Source organism: Notolabrus celidotus, chromosome 18 (genome assembly GCF_009762535.1).
Source record: "Notolabrus celidotus isolate fNotCel1 chromosome 18, fNotCel1.pri, whole genome shotgun sequence".
NCBI lineage: Eukaryota > Metazoa > Chordata > Actinopteri > Labriformes > Labridae > Notolabrus > Notolabrus celidotus.
This window is the reverse complement of record NC_048289.1, coordinates 22,451,952-22,471,717: the sequence shown is the minus strand read 5'-3', so window position 1 is coordinate 22,471,717 and position 19,766 is coordinate 22,451,952. Positions and strand designations below refer to the sequence as shown.

Below are 19,766 nucleotides of genomic sequence, written 5' to 3'. Positions count from 1 at the left end.
AGACGAAGATCCCAAGAAAGTTTTTAGCACTGACACGCGTTGACTCTGACTAAAGCTAATTTGGTGCCTTCTTTACACCGACCTCCTCCTAAGAAGAGACTAATCCGCCCAAACTAGTAAAAACACCAGTGTGGGTGTGTGTAACCTTCACCTCCAAAGGCTTCAGTAGCCTAAAATGTTGCTTCTCTATTTCACGGAGTTCTTGTTCTGAAGGATGTTTTCCTCTGATGAGTCATTTTCCTTAAGACACTCAACATGTGGCTCAGAGAGATCAACCGATGAGCATTCAACAGTTCAGAGCCGCAGAGATAAATCCACAATCATGTACCAACACATAGCTGACAGTTTTTTCCTCCTCAATGACGAGGCTGACTGCTTGTTATGCTGGCAAGCCGAGGCTCAAGGAGGAGAGAAAAAGGTTCTGGCAGGGGATGAAACACCCCCGCCCCCGAGGCTTCAATTTAGTCGCCTCCAGCTCAGCCGCTCAGCCAGGTTTGTGCTAACAGCAGGAGCAGCTGATGCCACCTTCGCTCAGGCAGGGAAAAGAGCCAGGCCTGTGATTAACAGCTAAGTGAATGGTTCATAAAGGAGCACAGCTTTCAGAATTAAAGTTCAAATCAAAAGCTTTGCTCTTGCCAAAACTGCAGGAATGATGGCTGATGGTGTAGCATTGCACTGATTATTTTGTGGTGTCCCCTCACATTATTTCTAGAGTTTGAATTCATCTTTAGACCAGCACAGCTCAATAAAAAGTTCTATGTGGCTTTAACTTCATTGTGAATGGCAGTTGGGACCAATGGAGCCCGACAATCCAGTCAACATTTCTCTTTACGATAGTGCTTTAAGCATGCCAACCCAATGAACCGGCTAGGTATTGTTTTACTGCGTTTTAGCTATTTAGCTGGTTGTGGTTCTGTTGGTTTACAGCAACAGACTGCTGGGGGGTTACAACTTAAAAATATATATACTTCATATGCAAGATTTAACATTTTTGCTGGACTGAAATGAAAAAAAATCTGCGACCGAACTCTAGAGCTAAGAAGGTGATGTTTACCTCTAAAATAGTCATACTTGGGAGCTGTAAGAGCAAAAGAGAGAAGTGACACATGGTGGGCACAACATGCTTCCACCTCTGACCGAAGAAGCCCACTGGAGTCTGGCCATGAATGTGGTGGAGTGGACTGGAGGCCAGAGGCAGGGATTGGCGGATCTGTGTGGCCCTGAATCTGCTTTGAAAATGGCAGCTGCTCCGGTGCTGGAGCTGAACAAACAGAAGGGGCTCCTGGCTGAGCGCTTACAAACGAGCAGGCAAAGCCGTTTTCAAGGTGTAGGAAACACTGACATGTTGTAGCGCTACTTGTGCCAGTCTTTTAGGACCAAGTGTCAGGAGTGTCTTAGAGGATTAAATGCTGCATCAACAGGTTGTCCAGTTTACCCAATGGGAAGTTTTTCATACAGCCTGGTGGTGTTAAACAGCTTTAGGTTGTAATGTTGAAACTACACAGATGCCAAGTAAGGATGGGACTCATTCATTTCTACTGATATTGGAGCCATTATCGAGACTCCTTAAAGATCCTAGTCTTGATGGATACCATTATCAATACTTCTCTATTCTTTAGTGGAAGGATGAGATTTGTTTTTTCAGTGATTGGAGATAAATTCGAACATGGTTTGAAAAGTCCTCAGTAGTTTTAATGGTGTATGATAAGTTGATATGAGCTTGTGTTAGGAAGATAAACAGATTGCAGTTCCATCTGGAGTTTCTATTTCTTAATACTGGGAAGACAAACAAATGTATCCTCCAAGAAACTGTTCTATCATTCAAGTTTCTCACCAAACCTTTTTTTCTCTTGATATCAAGATGACAAGATAAGAGATAAGATATTACTTTATTTATAATTTACTACAATGACAATAAAGTCTTGTGTTTTATGACAAAGTGACGCATTTTGGGATATTTTCATGCACAGTGCTAATATGCTTAGCCATGGTGGTTGTGTGCCCCGCCCCCAACCTCCCAACAAGAAATTATTTTGAGACATAAATTACACCATCTTGTGATCCTCCTCATCCTCCTTTTGTTTTACTTTGGTATATTGTAGCCAAACCTAACACTTCTGTACTTTCATACCAGTCGGCTGGCAATATAAGACTGTAAATGTGATTCAACTCAAGATAAACTCTACGTATAGCAGCGTGGGAAAGCTCAATCGTTGTAGATTTGGGGGGTTTAAAAATTGCGGACTAAGTCCTGACTGGAAATGGGTTTACATCCCTATCCCTAATGTTGCTTGCTTGTGTTGTTTATTCGTTGTGCTCATCTGTTGCTCAGTCTATACGTTGCCTCATTTGAATTGCATGAAGCTAGTTCAATGATTGATAGTCACTGTCTGATGCAAATATGTACAGCACTGTTAAATGTTGTCCTGTTGTGTCTGCATGTGTCTCCTTTAACATTTCCTTATTGTTGCATCTTGATTGTCTTGCTCTGTGTATTTTATGTCCATGGACACTTTCTCAAAGACTTTTCTTTTCTTCTATTTTTTGTTTGTTTGTTTGTGTTTTGGTTTCTCCTCTACCATCTTATTTTGATCTTGTTTTACTCTATTTTATCTTTGTTTAATCTTGATCTTTTTAGGGAGACGTGTTAACAGACGTGTTAATTAATATGCATGGTCCTTTTAAATAATAAATAAAATAATAATAAGAATAAAAATGCCAAGAAAGTGAGTGAATTCTTAGGCAGAAAACTAATCTTGGTCTAACAGTTCAAGCTTTATACCAAACAAACTACATTTGAGTAAAACAATTGCATGCAATAAAAGTGCTAACTTAATTTTTTTTGAGCGTTGACCCAACTTTTATTTATGACTCAATTCAGCGCAAAATGACTTCAGTTTGTCAACTTGGAAATGTTTTCAGACTTTAGTGGGTGTTCATATTATTTCCTCAGTGATGACATTCCTTTTTTCATCATTATTTTGATACCAGCACTACTCTGTGAAATGAGGTGTCTCCTCAGGAGTGTTAATACTGAAAAAAAAGGACTTAGCTCGTTGTATCTGTCTCATCTTGTTCTGATGGATGTAGTAGCTAGGTGATGACACACACGTCAGCTGTATTCAGCTAACATCGCTTTTTTCTTTAATGCACTTCTGGCTATATTTTATAAAACAAGCGTTTCTTCTTCAACTAGAGGCTTTGGTAAGCTTAATGTGTCCTTCCTATTTGTATCACTGTCTGTGTTCATATTTCATTACACTCAAATGTTGAACCATAAAATGAATGAAACATTTTAAATATTAAATTTCAGATGAAAAAAGGTTTGCAGTGGAAAAAGCTTTCACCACATACTTGTCAATAAATGTTCCATGAATGAGGCCATCCTGTTTTGTTTTTGTGATGTGTCCTTTCAGCATAAAAGATTAAAGACACTAAAATGGGACAGAAACCAAGGACGGGCCCAAGAGGCATTTATCATAAATGCACAAAAATATATGGAACTAGTGTGAAAGAGTTACTCAGCTAAAAATGATCGTCCATCTTGATTCTGTTATCTGAAAATGAACCCCGGCTGCCATGTATTTTCCTATATGATCAATGTTTGTATCAGCTATATAAAAACAAGAATAAAATCTCTCAAAATATCTTAGTTTGTATAAAACTGGAAAAAATATTTTCACTTGTAGATCGCCATTGTTCTTTGCGTCGCAATGATGCGTCACGGTAGTGACGTCATTTGGTTGCAACAGTCTGTTTTCCTCATGCGTGTCAGCTGAAGCATGTGATTCATGGGTGCTCTGTGAAGCTATATTCTGGATCAGACTGTCTGTACAGTGGCTGACTGCCCTCGCTGAAAAAGTCATCATCAGAGAGGATAAGATCCAGAGAATCACTGTCCTCCTGAAACTGTTCTTCAGCTCATTTTCACAATTAGCAGCATAAACGCGGTCTTGAGTAATAAGTTGGTGCGCATCAGCTGGCCAATGTACCGCTGCATCAGATATGTGTTTTTCCATCTGAGTTGCAACATCACTCTTATTTGGAGAACACTGTACACTGATCGGGGGACTCGTCGTCAGCTTCCTCCGTGATCTTGGTAGTGGTCGCGGTCGTGATCGTGCCCGATGGTTCGCCATCATAGTCTACATCTGCAGGTGCGGGATGTTGACATCCCCGCAGGAGCACATCCAGCGTCTCCTGCCTATGGCATTTCCTTGAGCAGACTTCACTCTTTTCCCGTGGGCGTTTTGTCTGTTTCTGAACGAAAACTGACGGCACAGCATTGGCTTCAGTCTCCGTTTATAACTAGCAGCACCTGTGAGCTCTTTCACCAGCGTGGGTCGGCTAAATGCATCAAATGCATCTGGAGTGAAGGGCGAGAACATAGCCGCCGGTCCTTCGGAAGTTGTGTACGTCCAAAAGCAATTTCCCACTCCTTTCTTCTCTTTTTGTCTCTTGGAAAGGTGTGTAGACTTACATCAGTCCCCTTATTTCCCTTCGACTGGAAATTACACCCAAACGCAGCACAGTGTGGCATTATTATGGTTTTCACGCTCCTGAAAGCCAGCGAGTAAACACGGCGAAAACCAGAGGCTTGGCAAGACGCAACCATTACAAGTCATCAACCCAGCTTGCATTGCGCTAGTAAAACAATGGCTGCGCTCGTAGGTTAGAATATGTGTTCTAAATTTCGCTCTTTAAAGAAATAACAAGTCTTCATGTCTATTTAACAAAGCATTCTAGTATGAGACAAACATTAAAGCAGATTTATGCCTATTAGTCCCCACAATCGGGGTTCCTTTTAAATATTGTATCAAAAAACACCTTTGTGCCGCATAAGCATACTTAAAGAGTCATGCATTTGAAGCTAAGCATTAAGCTATAGTAGATGACACTCATGGTAGATGACATTAACTGAAATGGACACTTTTGTGGAGCAGTCAGTGGGTTTCCAAGGCAACCTGGGCATGTCTAACATGCCACTGAATGTTGAGTTGTTGAATAAAAACAGAGAGAGGTGAAGAGCCAGATAAAAAAAAAAAGTAGTTGGTGCTTCTGATTCTTTACGGCAAAGAAACATCGCATTATCTTGTGAGAGATACACGGAAAAGGAAATGTCAATGTAGGCAGAATCTTAAAAAACAGAAACATTAAAGGCTTGAGCTTCTGTTTTACAGGAAACAGACACTCAAGTCTGATGTGGAAAACTTCCAAACATTTGCTTTAATGAGCAGTGGCGTTGCTCTTCAGTAACTCTATGTCTGTTTGAGAAAACCCACAAAGAGCGGTATGATCTGCAGAGGTGGTGAGCTCTTCTTTAGCACTGACTATTTGTCCCTTAGATTATAATGGTCTTTTCGTCGGTGTCATAATAACAACTAAAGGGAAGGGAGCATGCAAGTGAAAAGATTAAATTACCTGAGTTCCTTTGGATCAAAGACCAGCTTGACATCGTTGACGATGGTGGGGATGTACTTCAGTGCAGCACCCTGTACCAGACAAATAAAAGAAGCAAATTATCTTCAGCTCTTATTTAATAATTTCAACCTCTTACTGATATTTTGAAGAAATCTCATTGATTTTATGTAAAACAGTAGTAAAGTGGAAGTTTTCTGCGTGTTGTGAAGTGTTAATGTGTCTTATGGTGTGATCAGGCTTGCACTACCCTTCTTTCCTGAGTCACTAACGAAAAAATGTGCTTTATAAGAGCATAAATGAGGAAGTATGCCACAAAGTTTGTCTTCTGTGAGCAAAAACAAGAAACAAATGTAAATTTCATCCTAAAAAATGTGTACTTTTTGAGGAATATTGTGCTTAATTTGTTCCCAGTAACCTTGTCTTAAAGCTCCTGTAAGGAATTTTTGGTTTGTGTTTATTTTGGTACCTCTATTAATTTTGTCCTGTGTATAAAAGTTGTGTTTTCCAAGAAATAAAAACCCTCATCCTGCTTTTCTTCGATCTGTTAAACAAATCCCTCACGGCAATTCTTAGCCATCTTTTAAAAAGCATGCTCTAACTCAGGGGTTCCAAAATCTTTTGGTCCGCATCCAACAAAATAATGTTGCAAGAGACTTGAGAACCACATTATCCTGAGGAGGTTAAATGTTACTCACAGCTGCATGCAATAACTAACAGGACAATCCAAAAACCTGTAGTTTATTGTACTTTAAAGAAGGCTAGAAGCAGGAATCAAGTAGTCTTCATGTTTAAGCTATAGCAGTGAGTGGACATACAGTGTTTGATAAGCAGGTATCCACATGATGTTTATGTGCGTCTGTGGCTTTCATACTGGCAAAAAGCCGAACATGCTTCATTTAGCTGATGTCATGTGGCTACAAAAGAAAGAAGAAAATGTATCTACAGTTGTGCTCATAAGTTTACTTACCCTGGCAGAATTTGGGATTTTTTAGCCATTTTTCAGAGAATATGAATGATAAGAGAAAAACTTTTTTTTCACTCATGGTTGGGTGAAGCAACATTTTTATCAAACAACTGTGTCTATTCTTTTTATATCATAAAGACAACCGAAACTACCCAAGAAACCATAAATTATGCCAGGGTATGTAAACTTATGAGCTCAACTGTATCTGCGTGCTTTTATCTATAATTTATCTACAGTTTTTGTATATACTCTATTTATGTATACTATATTATTATCATTTTTATTACCATTATAGTCATTATTATTAAAGTTATTATTATTATTGTTTTAACAACATTTATGTATAATATTTATTTAGTTTTCTAAGTATTTCTCATATTTCTCTGATCTTTTTAACTGACTTTCAATTTTGCTTTCTGCCCCGACTTATTTTATTTATTCACATAATTTTATTCTATTGATTTTATTTTATTTTGAAGTATTTTTATGATTATGCCTTTTATCATTTTACCCATCTCTTTTGTTTTCTGTCTCTTTGTTCTTTTTTTTAAGTTATATTTCTTGGGCATTTTCGCCTTTAATGGACAGGACAGTTGAAGTGAGACAGGAAATGTGGGGAGTAGAGAGTGGGGGAGGACATGCAGTAAATGGTTAAGGCTGGAACCTCTGCGACGAGGGCTATAGCCTCTGTATATGGGGCGCGCGCTTAGACTGCTAGGGCAACAGCGCCCCTTTCTCTTTGTTTTTTGTGAAGCACTCTGCATGCATGTATATATGAAGGGTGCTTTATAAATGAAATTGAGTTGAGTTGTGCAACAATGAAAAAATATAAAATATCGAATCATTCAAACTTTTTTTTGTTTTTCTGAAGGCATCTTGTGACACCCAAAATCAGTGTTTCGCGACCCCCTAAGGGGTCCCATTCCCTATTTTGGGAACCACTACGGATTCGAACTCATGCAATGTGGACCTCTGCCCCCATATCCTCTTTTTGTAGATCATATAGAAGCTGTGTGTTTCATAACCATAACTAGTTAAAAACTCCTCACAGGAGGTTAAACAACTCATCCATCATCTAAAGCGCTTCTCCCATTCAGGGTCACGAGTGCCTGGAGTCTATCCCAGCTGTCATTGTGCGAGAGGCCGGTTACACCCTGGACAGACCGACAGCCTTTCCCATCAGGTTAAATAAATCTACACAGAAGACCTACTTCACAAGGGCACAAGTTTATAAATCAACCCCAACTCCTTCCAGCTCTCCACCTACTGTATCACTATTTCTTCATTTACTTCATTCAGGCGACCTGAGGGCGGAGGAGGGTGTGGTGTTAAACTTTGTAATAAATAACCCGGGAGCAAAAGGAGTCCTCGCCCTTTGTAATGATCCTTTGATAGATACAGCCAGATGAGGTTTACATTCACCCATCGATATGATGATGGAGTCATCAGGAGCGAGCGCCTGCTGGCTGATTACACAGCCATCCATTAATAATGGGAATGATTAACCAGGCTGACACTTCACTCTCTCACTGACTGCTGCTAAACACCGACCAAGGTGGGTTGGGGTTGTTTATACAACATCTGTGCAAATTAGCAGCAGTGCCAGTCTGTCGCATACAGGTTGATTAGCCTTACAGATGTAGAACGCTAGAAGTCACCGGTTGCAATCCATCTTTTGTTGTTGTGAAAAGTTCATATCTGAAAGTACGTGAGCGGTAATTAGGAATGTTTGAATACCTCGGTTCAGACTTCAGTTTATGTTATTCAATGAGAGATTGTTCTTTAACCCTCCTGTTATGTTCGTTTCTCAGGAACAGCAATAATGTTCCTGGGTCAATTTAACCCGGGGCATATTTAATTATCAAAAAGTGTCAGAACCCCCCCCAAAAAAAAAATAAACATTTATTCAATCACATTATTAACTACATTACTAACCATTGAAATCAATATTTAGTGCAAAAATTTTCTTTAATCCTCACAGATCATGGTTTAATGAGGATATCTCACTCGTTTTTTTATGAAAATGAATGTTAAAATCAGAATCAGAAATACTTTATTTATCCCGGGGGGAAATTCAGTAAAATAAAAAATGTGTGCATGTGTGTGGGATTGGGGTGAAATATGTCACACAGCTGCAAAGAAATAATTAGTATTTGACACTTCTGACCCCTTTTAGCCTCCACCTTGACTGCAGGGTCAAGTTGACGCACAAACAGTATCTTTTTCTATAAATGCAAGGGGTGTTGCAAATATGTGAAATCAACTATTTTCATGGTATATGTTCATTTCACCTATTAAGCCAAGCAGAAGAAGTTTCATACCGAAAAAATAGTTACAATTTTTTGTTTATTTTTAACTTTAAAAAGGGCTGATTTGACCCGCATCATAACAGGAGGGTTAATGCATTCAACTATATATTCTCTTTATCTAGACTCGACTGATTCAATATGAAAGACTGCATCTTAACCATGATTTCTGGATTGTGGGTCAACAGTCATGACCTCCAAATAATATCCTGCTGTCATCACGTTTCATCTCAACATATAAAAGCCCCTTCATATGCATAACTCAGGAAAGTTTCTGTTAAGTTACCTTGATTAAGTTCAAAAACTGTCTCTTTTTCATCAACTCAAACAACACTAGTACACCCCTGAAAATTCCTTTTTTTAACTGATTCCTTTTGTGTTTTTTGATCAGAGCAAAAATTGCCACTTTTCCAGAATTAGAGTGAATCTTTGAAATCTAAGTGTTGCCTAAGTTCAATGTCTCTTTTTCAGTCAGTCCAAAATTCCTCCTGGTTTTAATCAATCTTTTAGTGAGAGTCTCATTTATTGGTCTTTTATCTGCTTGTTCCACAAACTTTGAAGGTAAAAGAAAGACAGCTTTAACTAGGGATGTGCTTGTTTAGTCTGCTGAACAATTAAACATAGTCACCCCAGCTAACATTGTCTCTCTAGCACCAGAAAAACTAGTCAGTCAAACAAATGGCTACTATATTTATGTCTGTGAGCTGGAATGATGGTCACATGATGTGTCGAAGCTGTCGTACAGCCACCCGCCACTAGCTGGAGCTACAGCCCAACATAATGCTCTACTACCCGGATGTAAACAAGCACAGATGACAGATGGCAGTATTTTGATGTAGAAAAGTTGAACATGTGCTGTGACAAGTTTAAGGCCAGACATACAGCCTGGTAAGTACCCCTTATATTTGTAATTGCATTCAATATTGCACACTGAGCTTATTCAACGAATAAATGTATTTGAGTTCACTTTGTGATTTGATTGTATTACAAATCATTTATTCATTGTTTTAAGGGTGGGGATGTTACGGCTGTATGTTTTGTTCTGTGTCCCTCCCCCTCTGTCACCTTCTCTGCAAGTGCCTCCTGATTGAGGCAATGAGGTTCACCTGGCTGTGGGCCTTTAAAAGACCACAGTTGCCTGCAGTCAAGGAGAGGCATTTGAGTTGGGGACTGCTGCCCGTCTGCCTCTCCTTGTTGGGATTCCTGTGTTCTTTTGTTGTGTTTGTGTTGTGTTGTGTGCTGTTACAGTATTGTTTAGTTTCAACTTCGTTGAATTGTTTAATCCTTATGTGTTTTTATATTAAATCTGTTATGTTATGTGTTAAAAGGTGTTTTGTGGTTTATATGGCTTCATGTGTTGGATAATTGTTAGACCCACAGGTCCGGGGCATAACACTGGTATTAAACCATTCAACTGGAGCAATAGGTAACCAGCACAGGTTCTGCATCTGGAAATTAACCTATAAGAGGGATTGAAGGCTGGTGGTGCTAGCTCTGCTAGCTGTAACCACACTCGCCAAACCGGTTTTACATTGCTAACCTGCAGTGATTCTGTTTTAAGCCATGTTAAATAAATTGTGCCTATTTGGCTGATTTCTTTTTTTTTATTTGAATTTTTTTTATACTTTTTGGGGCTTTTTTCCTTTATTTGATAGGACAGTGAAGAGAGACAGGAAATGTGGGGAGTAGAGAGCGGGGGAAGACATGCAGGAAATGGTCGACCAGTCGGGAATGGAACCTGCGACCCCTGCAACGAGGACTATAGCCTCTGTATGTGGGCCGCTTAGAACACATTTGGTAGATTTCTGAGTGTTTTCTTACCTTTACACTAGTTATTTATGTATTTTAAATATTTATTGCACATATAATGTTCATGTGCATGTTCAATAACATGCGCCAAGATATAACAGATACAATTCCATAATAAAATTAACCCCTTAAATGTTATGTGCAGGAAGAGCCAAAAAAACCCTAACAGGCTTGTCGAGTGGCCCTCCATAGAAAATAATGAACTTTAGACTAGTTAGTTTGATGGAATTGGAATTTCCGTTCGAGGGAGTAAAAGATTAGTCGCTTTGGAGCATCCCTAATGTTGTTCAAATCTGTTCTAAGATCATTGGTTTGAAACACACATCTTAATTCCTTTTGTGTGCAGCAGATCATTCAAAAAGTATTCTAGCTTCTTCTGTATGGGAACTTTTAAGTTAAATTCTCTGGTGCCATCAGGGCATCGTTATGTTTCACCTTCTTGTGTTTACCCCTTTGAAATTAGATCACTAAATGCTCTTTAGATTTTATACTTCATTATAGAATTTTTAAACGTTTCTCAAGACTGATCCTTCCATTGTTTTATTCAGTTATTCTATTCATGCATCAGTTTTTTCTCATGTATGTATAATCTATTGTTGTCTGTACATCATAGTATTTAATTATGTTGTTATGTACAAGCTGCTCCAAAGCAGTTGCCCATAGATTAATCAAGTTATCTAGTTATTTGAATGGAATACTGATTTGCTTTAAACTCACTAGAAAAAGCTTTGGTGTTCACCTGCAGGCATGCCCAGATGTTTATTATGACTCAAGGTATGATGGGGCTGCTCATTAGCCTACACCTGCCACATCTCTCCCAGTGAGGGCGGACTGGGGAAGAAGCCTGTATTCCTCGCTTTCCTGCCCGTTCCTCTAGATCAGTTTTTAATTTACTGACAGTAAAGCTAATATCTCACCCAATTACACAGCAGCTGACTCCTAATTGACTCCTGAGCCTCTCTTATGGTTGAGCGTGCACATGGATCTACTGTAGGTGTGCCAAGGTGCATGTACACTGTGATTATGTTATCTCTGGAAGCAAAGGTGGGTGCATGTGAGCGTGTGTGTGCACATGTGGCAACCTATGAGTGCACAAAATACTAAAAAATACACTGGTGTTTGTTTCAAAAGTAAGTTTGGGGTCAAGGACAAAAGGATGGAAAAAACACATGAGAGATTAAGGAGGAGGTAGAAATAAATACCTTGAGGAGCAGCTAAAGAGCAGAAGGCCAGAGGAGCCGCAGACCACAGGACAGTCAAGGAAAAACGAGAGAGGAAAAACACATGCAGAGTAACAGACAGACAAGAGAAAACGACAAAGAACAAACATACATAATATGGAGATGCCGGAAAGACTTAAGATGTTTGGGCTGCACACAAAAGGTTTTACATAACAGCTCTTTTGACTGACTAATAATACATCCCTCCTCCTAGCCTATGAATAATAAATACAGTATGTCACCTTGAAGAGCATTTAAATTCAATCTGAAGTGCCTGAGACTCCCTGGTGACAAAGAAACAAATGATCCCCTGCCGAGGACTCAAGCTCTCTCTTTATACCTGTACATGAAGTATTCACAATGCTGAACTGTAAAGTTCAAGTCCTCACATTGTGTTTATGGATAACTGTCCATATATATAACACTTTTTTTCCTCTTTTGTGAATTAAAAGGTGTACCAGACTTCTCTATGGTGTCACTTTTGGATGTTTACGTAGAAGTGTGTCAGGAAAAAAGCAATTAGCTTAGCATGTGTGGAGTTACAAAATCCATTTATACAATTATAAGTACTCCTACAAGAGCATATTCCCTGTGCACAGCATTGTCACTCTTTATAACTGGGTGCAGGTGATGACAGGAATCATCAAAATAACTTACAATTGCCTTGTTTGAGCTGGACTCATTTTGGGCTCAGGAATAATCCTCAAGAACACAACTTTTTACACATTCTCTGCTAATACAAATGCAATCATTAAGATTCTATGTGTAAATAAGTTAATTTCAAAGTGACTTTTCTGATTATTTTTCTACCAATTATGTTTAATCTTAATGCTAAGCTAGGCAATTTTTTTTAGCAAATTCCAGTTTTATTGCATAGCATTCAGATGATACACGGATGTACAGTAACTAAAGGTGACACGACTCGTATTTGAGAATATGATGTGTTAATATCAGAGAAATCTTTCTGATGTTATTATGTAATACTGGGCTTAAAGCAGGTGATTCACTACAGTTACTACTGCTCTGTTTTCACAGTCTGACTGCAGCCTTAGTGGCCAGAGGGCTTCAATTCATGTAAAGTGTAGTAAGACAGAGTGTAGGTATGAGATATTGAAACTTTTGTTATAGTATGAAAAAGTGAACGACATGACACTTCCCAAAAAGTGAAGCCAAAACCTTTAGAGCTCCCCTTAATGACTCCTCCATGTTAACAGATGGGAAACGGGTCAAACTTCAAAATCATAATACAAGTCGTCGATGTCGGGCAGAAACCTTGTATCTCCATATTACATAATTTTAATTATTTTGCATTAATCAACGCTATTGATGTCATTTTTTTAGTGTGAATGGGCATTCTGAAATTGAACAGATGAAAAGTATTTAACAAAACTTGTGGTTCAATCTCATTTAATGTGTAGTAATAGGTTTTTTTTTCAAGCGGCAACCTCCGGTCTAAAAATATGAGTCCAATGCGGAAGTGTTAAAAACTGCAGTTCATCGAGGATGATCTTTACAGCAGAAATAAACATGTTTACAGCCTGGCACAAAAGACCCTTGTAGTCTGGATAGCTCATTTATCGATCGGCACATACTGTACGGGGGGTGAATATTTTTCTAACGCAGCAATTTCTAAGATATTGAGATTACGAGTCCTCCAATGAGAGGCACAGCTGACTTGATAAACAGGTGGGAACACTGTAGCTGTTGGCTAGGAGGCTCAAAGCCCGCCTCTTTACGTCACAATCGCTGGACAGCAGTGATATGGCTGCCGCCGCCGCTTGGCCTCAAAACAGCCCTTCAGAAAGAGATGCGTGACGTCCATATTTTATACAGTCTATGGTTTTTTACTTCTTGGAAAGAAGGAAAGATTGAGATACAAGGTTTCTGCGTGACAGGGAAGAGATAAAAGACAAATAATTTTTTCTTAAACATAGTTTCCGCCTTTATAAATACTTATCATGCTGATTTGCTTTCAAATATTAATTTCTTTAAGAAGAGTAGTATAAGAAGTTATTCAATGCTACATATGACACTGGGTTCTGATTGTTTCTGATTTTCGGTCTATGGAGAGATCTTTGTGCTACATTTCGTTGTATGAAAAAAGTGTTCGTTTTTTTTATCAGATAAAGTCTGATTCATTTATTCAAAAAGGGTCCAACACTTTTAGAGCCATTAAGCTTTCCATGACGAGGAACCTCAAACGGTCACAAGCATCTGTTCTGCTGCTGGCTGTACCTACTTGAGGAATCTCGGCTGTTTTAAGGGTTACATTAAATGTGTGTTTTGGGTAGCAGGAGGTGTTTGATGTCAATTCCAAGGCTCTTGCATCACCAGTGCAAAATGTAGGGATATTTTGGCATCACTTTTGTGGGATGTGTTGTCCATCTTTATATGCAGTCCCTCTAACACAAATGTCTTCAAGGCAGTGATTATTAGGAGTTCCAATGAAGTTAAGCTCTGTCCATTTAACATCCCTTCTAAGGTTTCTTATTTAAAAATTTGATTTTATGTGCAGCCCGAACAAGGTCACATGTATAGAAAAGAAAAAGACAGGTCAGGAAAATCTGCGCAAAGGTGCTGAAAACATACTTTAGGAAACCTTTCATGTATACTGCATTAGTTCAGCTCTAAAAAGACACATGCATCTACAGTGAGAGAGCATCTCATCCAAAGAAAAATCACAGCAGATTTGTTTACTCTTCACACAGCAGAAGTTATTTACTTTTCACGCTGCAGCACATGTTTCTCGGAAACTGAGGCTGTTGGTCTGGTTTGATCGTCAACCTACCTTCACCATGCCAGTGTTCTCCGAGTTACTGTTCATCATGTCGTTAAAGGAAGTGAAAAGGTTCCTCAAGGACTCCACGAAGTCGGCCTCTCCTTTGTTCTCGTACAGCCTGCGAGGAGATGAAGTGCAGCGTTACATTGGCAGATGATCACAAGGCTGTTGTTGTGTTTCATCCCTGTGTAAACAGCATTTCCGTCTGCAGCGGAAATGACAAGAGTTTGATGATTTTTCCCTTTTTAAATGATTAAAAGCAGCCAGCGGAGTGGCCTGTGTGTGTTTTATCAGTACAGATATTATTGGATCAGAAGCAGACATCACTCTTGCTGCCAGCCAGATTAGCATTTAAAACAACACAACAAGACCCTGAAGCACCTGCCTGCTGTCATGCCAGAACAAAAATCAGAAAAATTAATGATCTATGCAAATGGACGGCTCTTGTAGGAACTTATACGAGGAAGGAAGCAGAAAGGGTTCAGTGACTCTGCTTTCTAATCTGCCTGGGTCCTAGTTTTACTAATGTGGCTTCTGCTAGCTGAGTTATGTGGAGCAAAAGCTGCCCCAGCGACTGTAAATACTAAAAGCCAATTATCGCACAACAATTGCCCAAAAAACTTTCCCGATTTCAAAGTGCATCAGAACACAAAGCAGGACTTCCTCCATAATCCTCCCAAATATGCAAATGCATTTTATCCCACTTGCAGAGCCCATAAATCTCCACAAACTGAGTACAAACTGTAAATGAGCCATGTTGTACTCGCTGCGAAGCAATTAAGTGTGTCAACATTTCATATTTGAGAAAACACAAATCAGGATTTCAATTTGAATGTTTGAAAACACACAGCGAAGCAAAGGGAGGCCCATCTGAGAGGGGTAAAGTGTTCAGATTGCTCCCACTGGATCAGATTTCACACGCTTTCTTCCAGAGAGCCGGGTTTTATGTGGCGCCACAATCTTCCACGGGGCTGCGGGTATTACACGATCCGGGATAGTCACTCTAGAGGGCTTACAGGAATCGTGGGATTAGAGGCATCCATCTCAGGGCTCCCGCGACAACAATTACTTAAAGCCGCTTCTCACCTGCAGCAACGAGGAGCAGAGTGAGCTCAGGATGGCCACAAGCTGCTTCAAATCACAGGAGGAAGAGGGAGGGGGGGGGGGGGGGCTGTGTGATTAGAAGGCCTCTGCCGTTTCGTAGAAATGTTCCACTGGCCCGGGATGAAAAGCTGAACACACGCTCGTGTAGCCATGGCACCTTTCATTTAGAGCTGCCTGAACCACTTCCACAAAAGGAAACATTAGAGTTTAGAGTTTCAATCTGTGAGTCAAAGTCAGCGACAGGAACAAAAAAAAAGATATTTCTGGCAACCGACCAAGGCAGATGCTTTAAGGACAACAAAACACAGATGGACGATTCATTCAAGGTTCAAAGTTTTAGTGTTTTCTATGAGTTGGAGGAAGCAATTTATGTATTTTAAAAAGAAAGTTTGGACTGTAAAATCGGGCTGCACGGGGGTGCAGTGGGTAGCGCTGTTGCCTCACAGTGAGAAGGTTCTTGGTTTGAGTCCCCAGTTGGGCAGGTGCTTTTCTGTGTGGAGTTTGCATGTTCTCACTGTGCATGCAATGATTCTCTCCGAGTACTCTGGCTTCCTCCCACAGTCCAAAAACATGCTCTCGTGGTTACTTGGTCACTCTAAGTTGCCCGTAGGGGTGAGTTCAATGTTATGCTAGCTGTGCTCCTCCTGCTCCTGTTCACTGTGCCAGACACATTAAAACATGCTCCTCACACATCACATGATTTTAAAACATGTATCTACTGTATTACTTTCTGTCTGATCTTATACATATAGTTCAGAGCAGGATACACTAACTCTCCTCTCTAATGTATTTCCTGCTTCTTCTTCATGTCCTCTTGTTAAGTGGCTTTTTTCTTTGTATGACTTGCATCACTTTCATGTGGGACTACAGACGGAAAGAAGCAGCTCCTTAAATCTGGTGCAACCATCTTTTCATTCTCCTTTGTCTGAATGATTAATGTCATCGCACATTGTCGCTGTTAATTAAATAAATCAAATCAAAGGGGCGGGGCAGGCTGCTGGTTGTGATGGTGGTGGTGGGAGATGATTTACTGAGTTATTTCAGATTAAAGATGCTGTTGTTGAAGTGTCTGAACAGAGGTGTGGCTGCTTCTTGTAATTTAATTTATTTCAAGTTGATTTTTTTTGTTGTTGAGGGAAAACATCTCATGTTGAAATGTTAATGACTTATTTGTTACACAGAATTGATTTTATTTGTATTCATCTCAAACAAAGTAACTAAATTACTTTTTTCTTGCAAATGAAGCTTGTTAAATTAACATTTTGAAATGCACTGATATTTTAAGGATGGCGTAAATCTAGTCAGTCTGTGAGCTGGTGGGTGATTGGATGATGGGTGGGGCTCTTAAATTAATACCATTTACCTTTTTATAATACAATTTATGCAGCAATTTTTTTGGTGTGCGATATTAACCCATATATTCCAAATGTAAAAGCTTTTCTTGCATGCTTGAAAGTTGCCTCATAATCACAGTTTTTTCCCGATAAGCCTCTCACATATTTTTACTTTCAAGCCAAACTTCCTTGACCTCCAAATATCTCATCCTCTTCTCTTTCTCTTTTCTATTCATGGCACTATATGGCAGCGTATTGCGTATGCTTTCAAACCCGCCCACTGTTGCAAGAACAAACAAATCCATGAACGAGGATGATAAAAAATCAAACAAAGCTAACTGGATGGTGTAGATTTGATCAAATAGTCGGACATGTCTCAAAGTGCTTTAAGACAATCTTTGTCTTTAAAATTCAGAAATCTGATTCAGGATCTTTAAAGACTATAGAGGATATTCTTTTCAAATCAAACATTTCAGGTGGTTGACCACACCTGCCACAAAGGAGCATGTCAGTCTGCACATGTGCTAAATGTACAACTCAGGTGTGGTTTTCATTTTTCAAACATTCTCCAGACAAAGATCAGAGAAAGACTGTAATTTTGCTCTTGTTTCGTGGCATCAGCTAAGTAAGCCGACAGCTCATACTGTCATTTATTCAACATGTACAGTTCTACAAGTGAGAGCAACGCTGTGGTCTCACAGAAGAGGTAAAGGACAGCGTGTCCTCTAGACATCGGATAGAAAACCAATCAAACTCTGCACACTCAATTAGACCGGGATCATACATCAGCCCCTCAGCCGCCCACAGCTTCATTCTGTGGCTCTACAACATTATCACCACTTCTGTATCCTCACAGGCAATTAAAAATACAGACGAGGACTTTACCTCACTCGGAGAACAGATCCATTTACCTGATTCGACTTCATTAGGAAAATCAAAACACAACGCTTCCAAAAAGTATGAGGAGTGCCTGTTTGAAATATAATCATCTGTGTGTACTTAACACTTTTTAGAACTACTTTGTGACACTTCCGTATGATACTGATAGCAGTGAGATGCCTGCAACACTCATTTTGTCACCTGTAATTTAGCCGCCGTTTTCCCTGTACAGACATCATGAGTATAAATATATATTCAAGGAGTTAGCGCACACAAGCTAAAAGTCCTGCTCTTTCCAATGCACAATGCTAATGTTAAGTGTGCTACATAGGCTGTAAGTAAGACATGGATGTAGTGTCCCTTTTTCATTAACTGTTAACCAACCCTACCCTCAGGAGTCATCTGACAACAAAGAAAAGCAGAAAACTAAAGCAGGACTTCCACCAGATATGTGTCAGGTCCGTCTCCGATCCACTACAGTCCGGCTCCGTGCTCTCTTGTCCGTCAAAACCCACCAGCTTTGTTTTCAGAACGAAGCACAGAGCAGAACCGCCGGACAGCTGGAGTCATGTGACCAAGGTTTTCCCACTCGATCTGCTCCGTTGAGATTGATGTGTTGTGCTTCGGCATCCAGCAGAAATAGAAGTCTGGCGTGTGTGATACAGCGGGCTTGGACCTGCTGGATCTGATACAGAGCCAGAACGCAACCGATTGGATCCAGCGGAAGTTAACACATTGACAAGGATAGAAACCTATCAGATCCAGTGCTGTGACAGATCGGAGACGTACCAGACACGGTTCTGGTGGAATTTGGGCATAATTAGTTTTTTATTTGCAAGGTTTTATTTCAAATTTAAATATGATGTTTGTCAATATTTTTACAATAATGGGTAAAATAGGCTATTTCAAATTACTTAACAATTGTATTTTTTTTTAACATTCTGGAAGACGACCCCCCTTTAGTGTCTCGCGACCCCCCAGGGTGCCCCGCCCCCCACTTTGAGAACCCCTGCCTTAAGGAATACTCTGCTGTATTGTCTGTTTGACTCAAATTGACTCTTCATCTACAAAATGAGCATCTGACTTAATTTTGCAACCACTGGAGTCCCCCTGCTGGACATGAGGAAGACTGCAGGTACTTAAACACTGGTCTTATATATATTTATGCTACAGGCAATGTTCACTTCTAATCTACAGTGCAGTCACACACACAGTGTGTTACATATCCCTCTATTTATGATGATATATTGATTTCATGTGTGCATCTGGACATACTGATTGAAAAGGACTCTGGAGCGGACGATGAACTTGAAGATGTACTCCAGCGCCTTCATGGCCTTCAGTAGCTGCTCTGTCAGCTTCTCGGCATGCTCCACGTAGTTCTTCAGCACTGTGGTCAGCTTCCTGCAAACACAACCAAATAAATAGTCTGAAAAATCTTCTTATAAAAAATAAATCAGGATGAATTTTTTTATTAAATGTCTTTGGTTCTTTTGTGTAGGAGGTTAATGAACTCACGTGTACGCCAGCGTGGCGCTGAAATGCTTTCGAATGTAGGTCTCCAGGACAGGGTTAAAGTGCTGGAACTTCCTGTCCGCTATGAGCCCAATTATGAACACCTGTCAGAGAACAAAGACATGTCCATTAAAATGTAAACCGCAAGGCTCATTGTGGGGAGAAAAAAAGGAAAAAAAACTGCCTGTCTAACTCAATATGCTGAAATAGATTGGGAAATTAACCAAGATTGCATTTGAGCAGAAAGCCCATTTTCTCTCAATTCTCCAGCCTGCAGATAATCTAGGACAGCCGACAACACAATTTCTCCCTCCTTTGCAGAAAGAGGAAACTGCGCTTTGGAGATGAACCGCATGCTGTTAGGCGAAGGCTACGGTTGAATACTTTGTCAACTTAGTTGCCATAAAGACTTAAATTATCTAATACAAATCAGAG

General features: G+C 39.8%; 1 protein-coding gene across 1 annotated transcript in view; it reads right to left on the bottom strand.

Moving 5' to 3' along the window:
* dock1 (dedicator of cytokinesis 1) overlaps window positions 1–19,766 on the bottom strand; it is a 303,695-nt gene that overhangs the window by 196,789 nt on the left and 87,140 nt on the right. The window contains exons 21-24 of the mRNA XM_034707590.1: window positions 19,335–19,435; window positions 19,092–19,220; window positions 14,509–14,617; window positions 5,422–5,492 (exon numbers count right to left, since the gene is read on the bottom strand). Of these exons, the coding sequence (XP_034563481.1) occupies window positions 5,422–5,492; window positions 14,509–14,617; window positions 19,092–19,220; window positions 19,335–19,435 (410 nt within the window). The remainder of the gene's footprint in view (window positions 1–5,421; window positions 5,493–14,508; window positions 14,618–19,091; window positions 19,221–19,334; window positions 19,436–19,766) is intronic.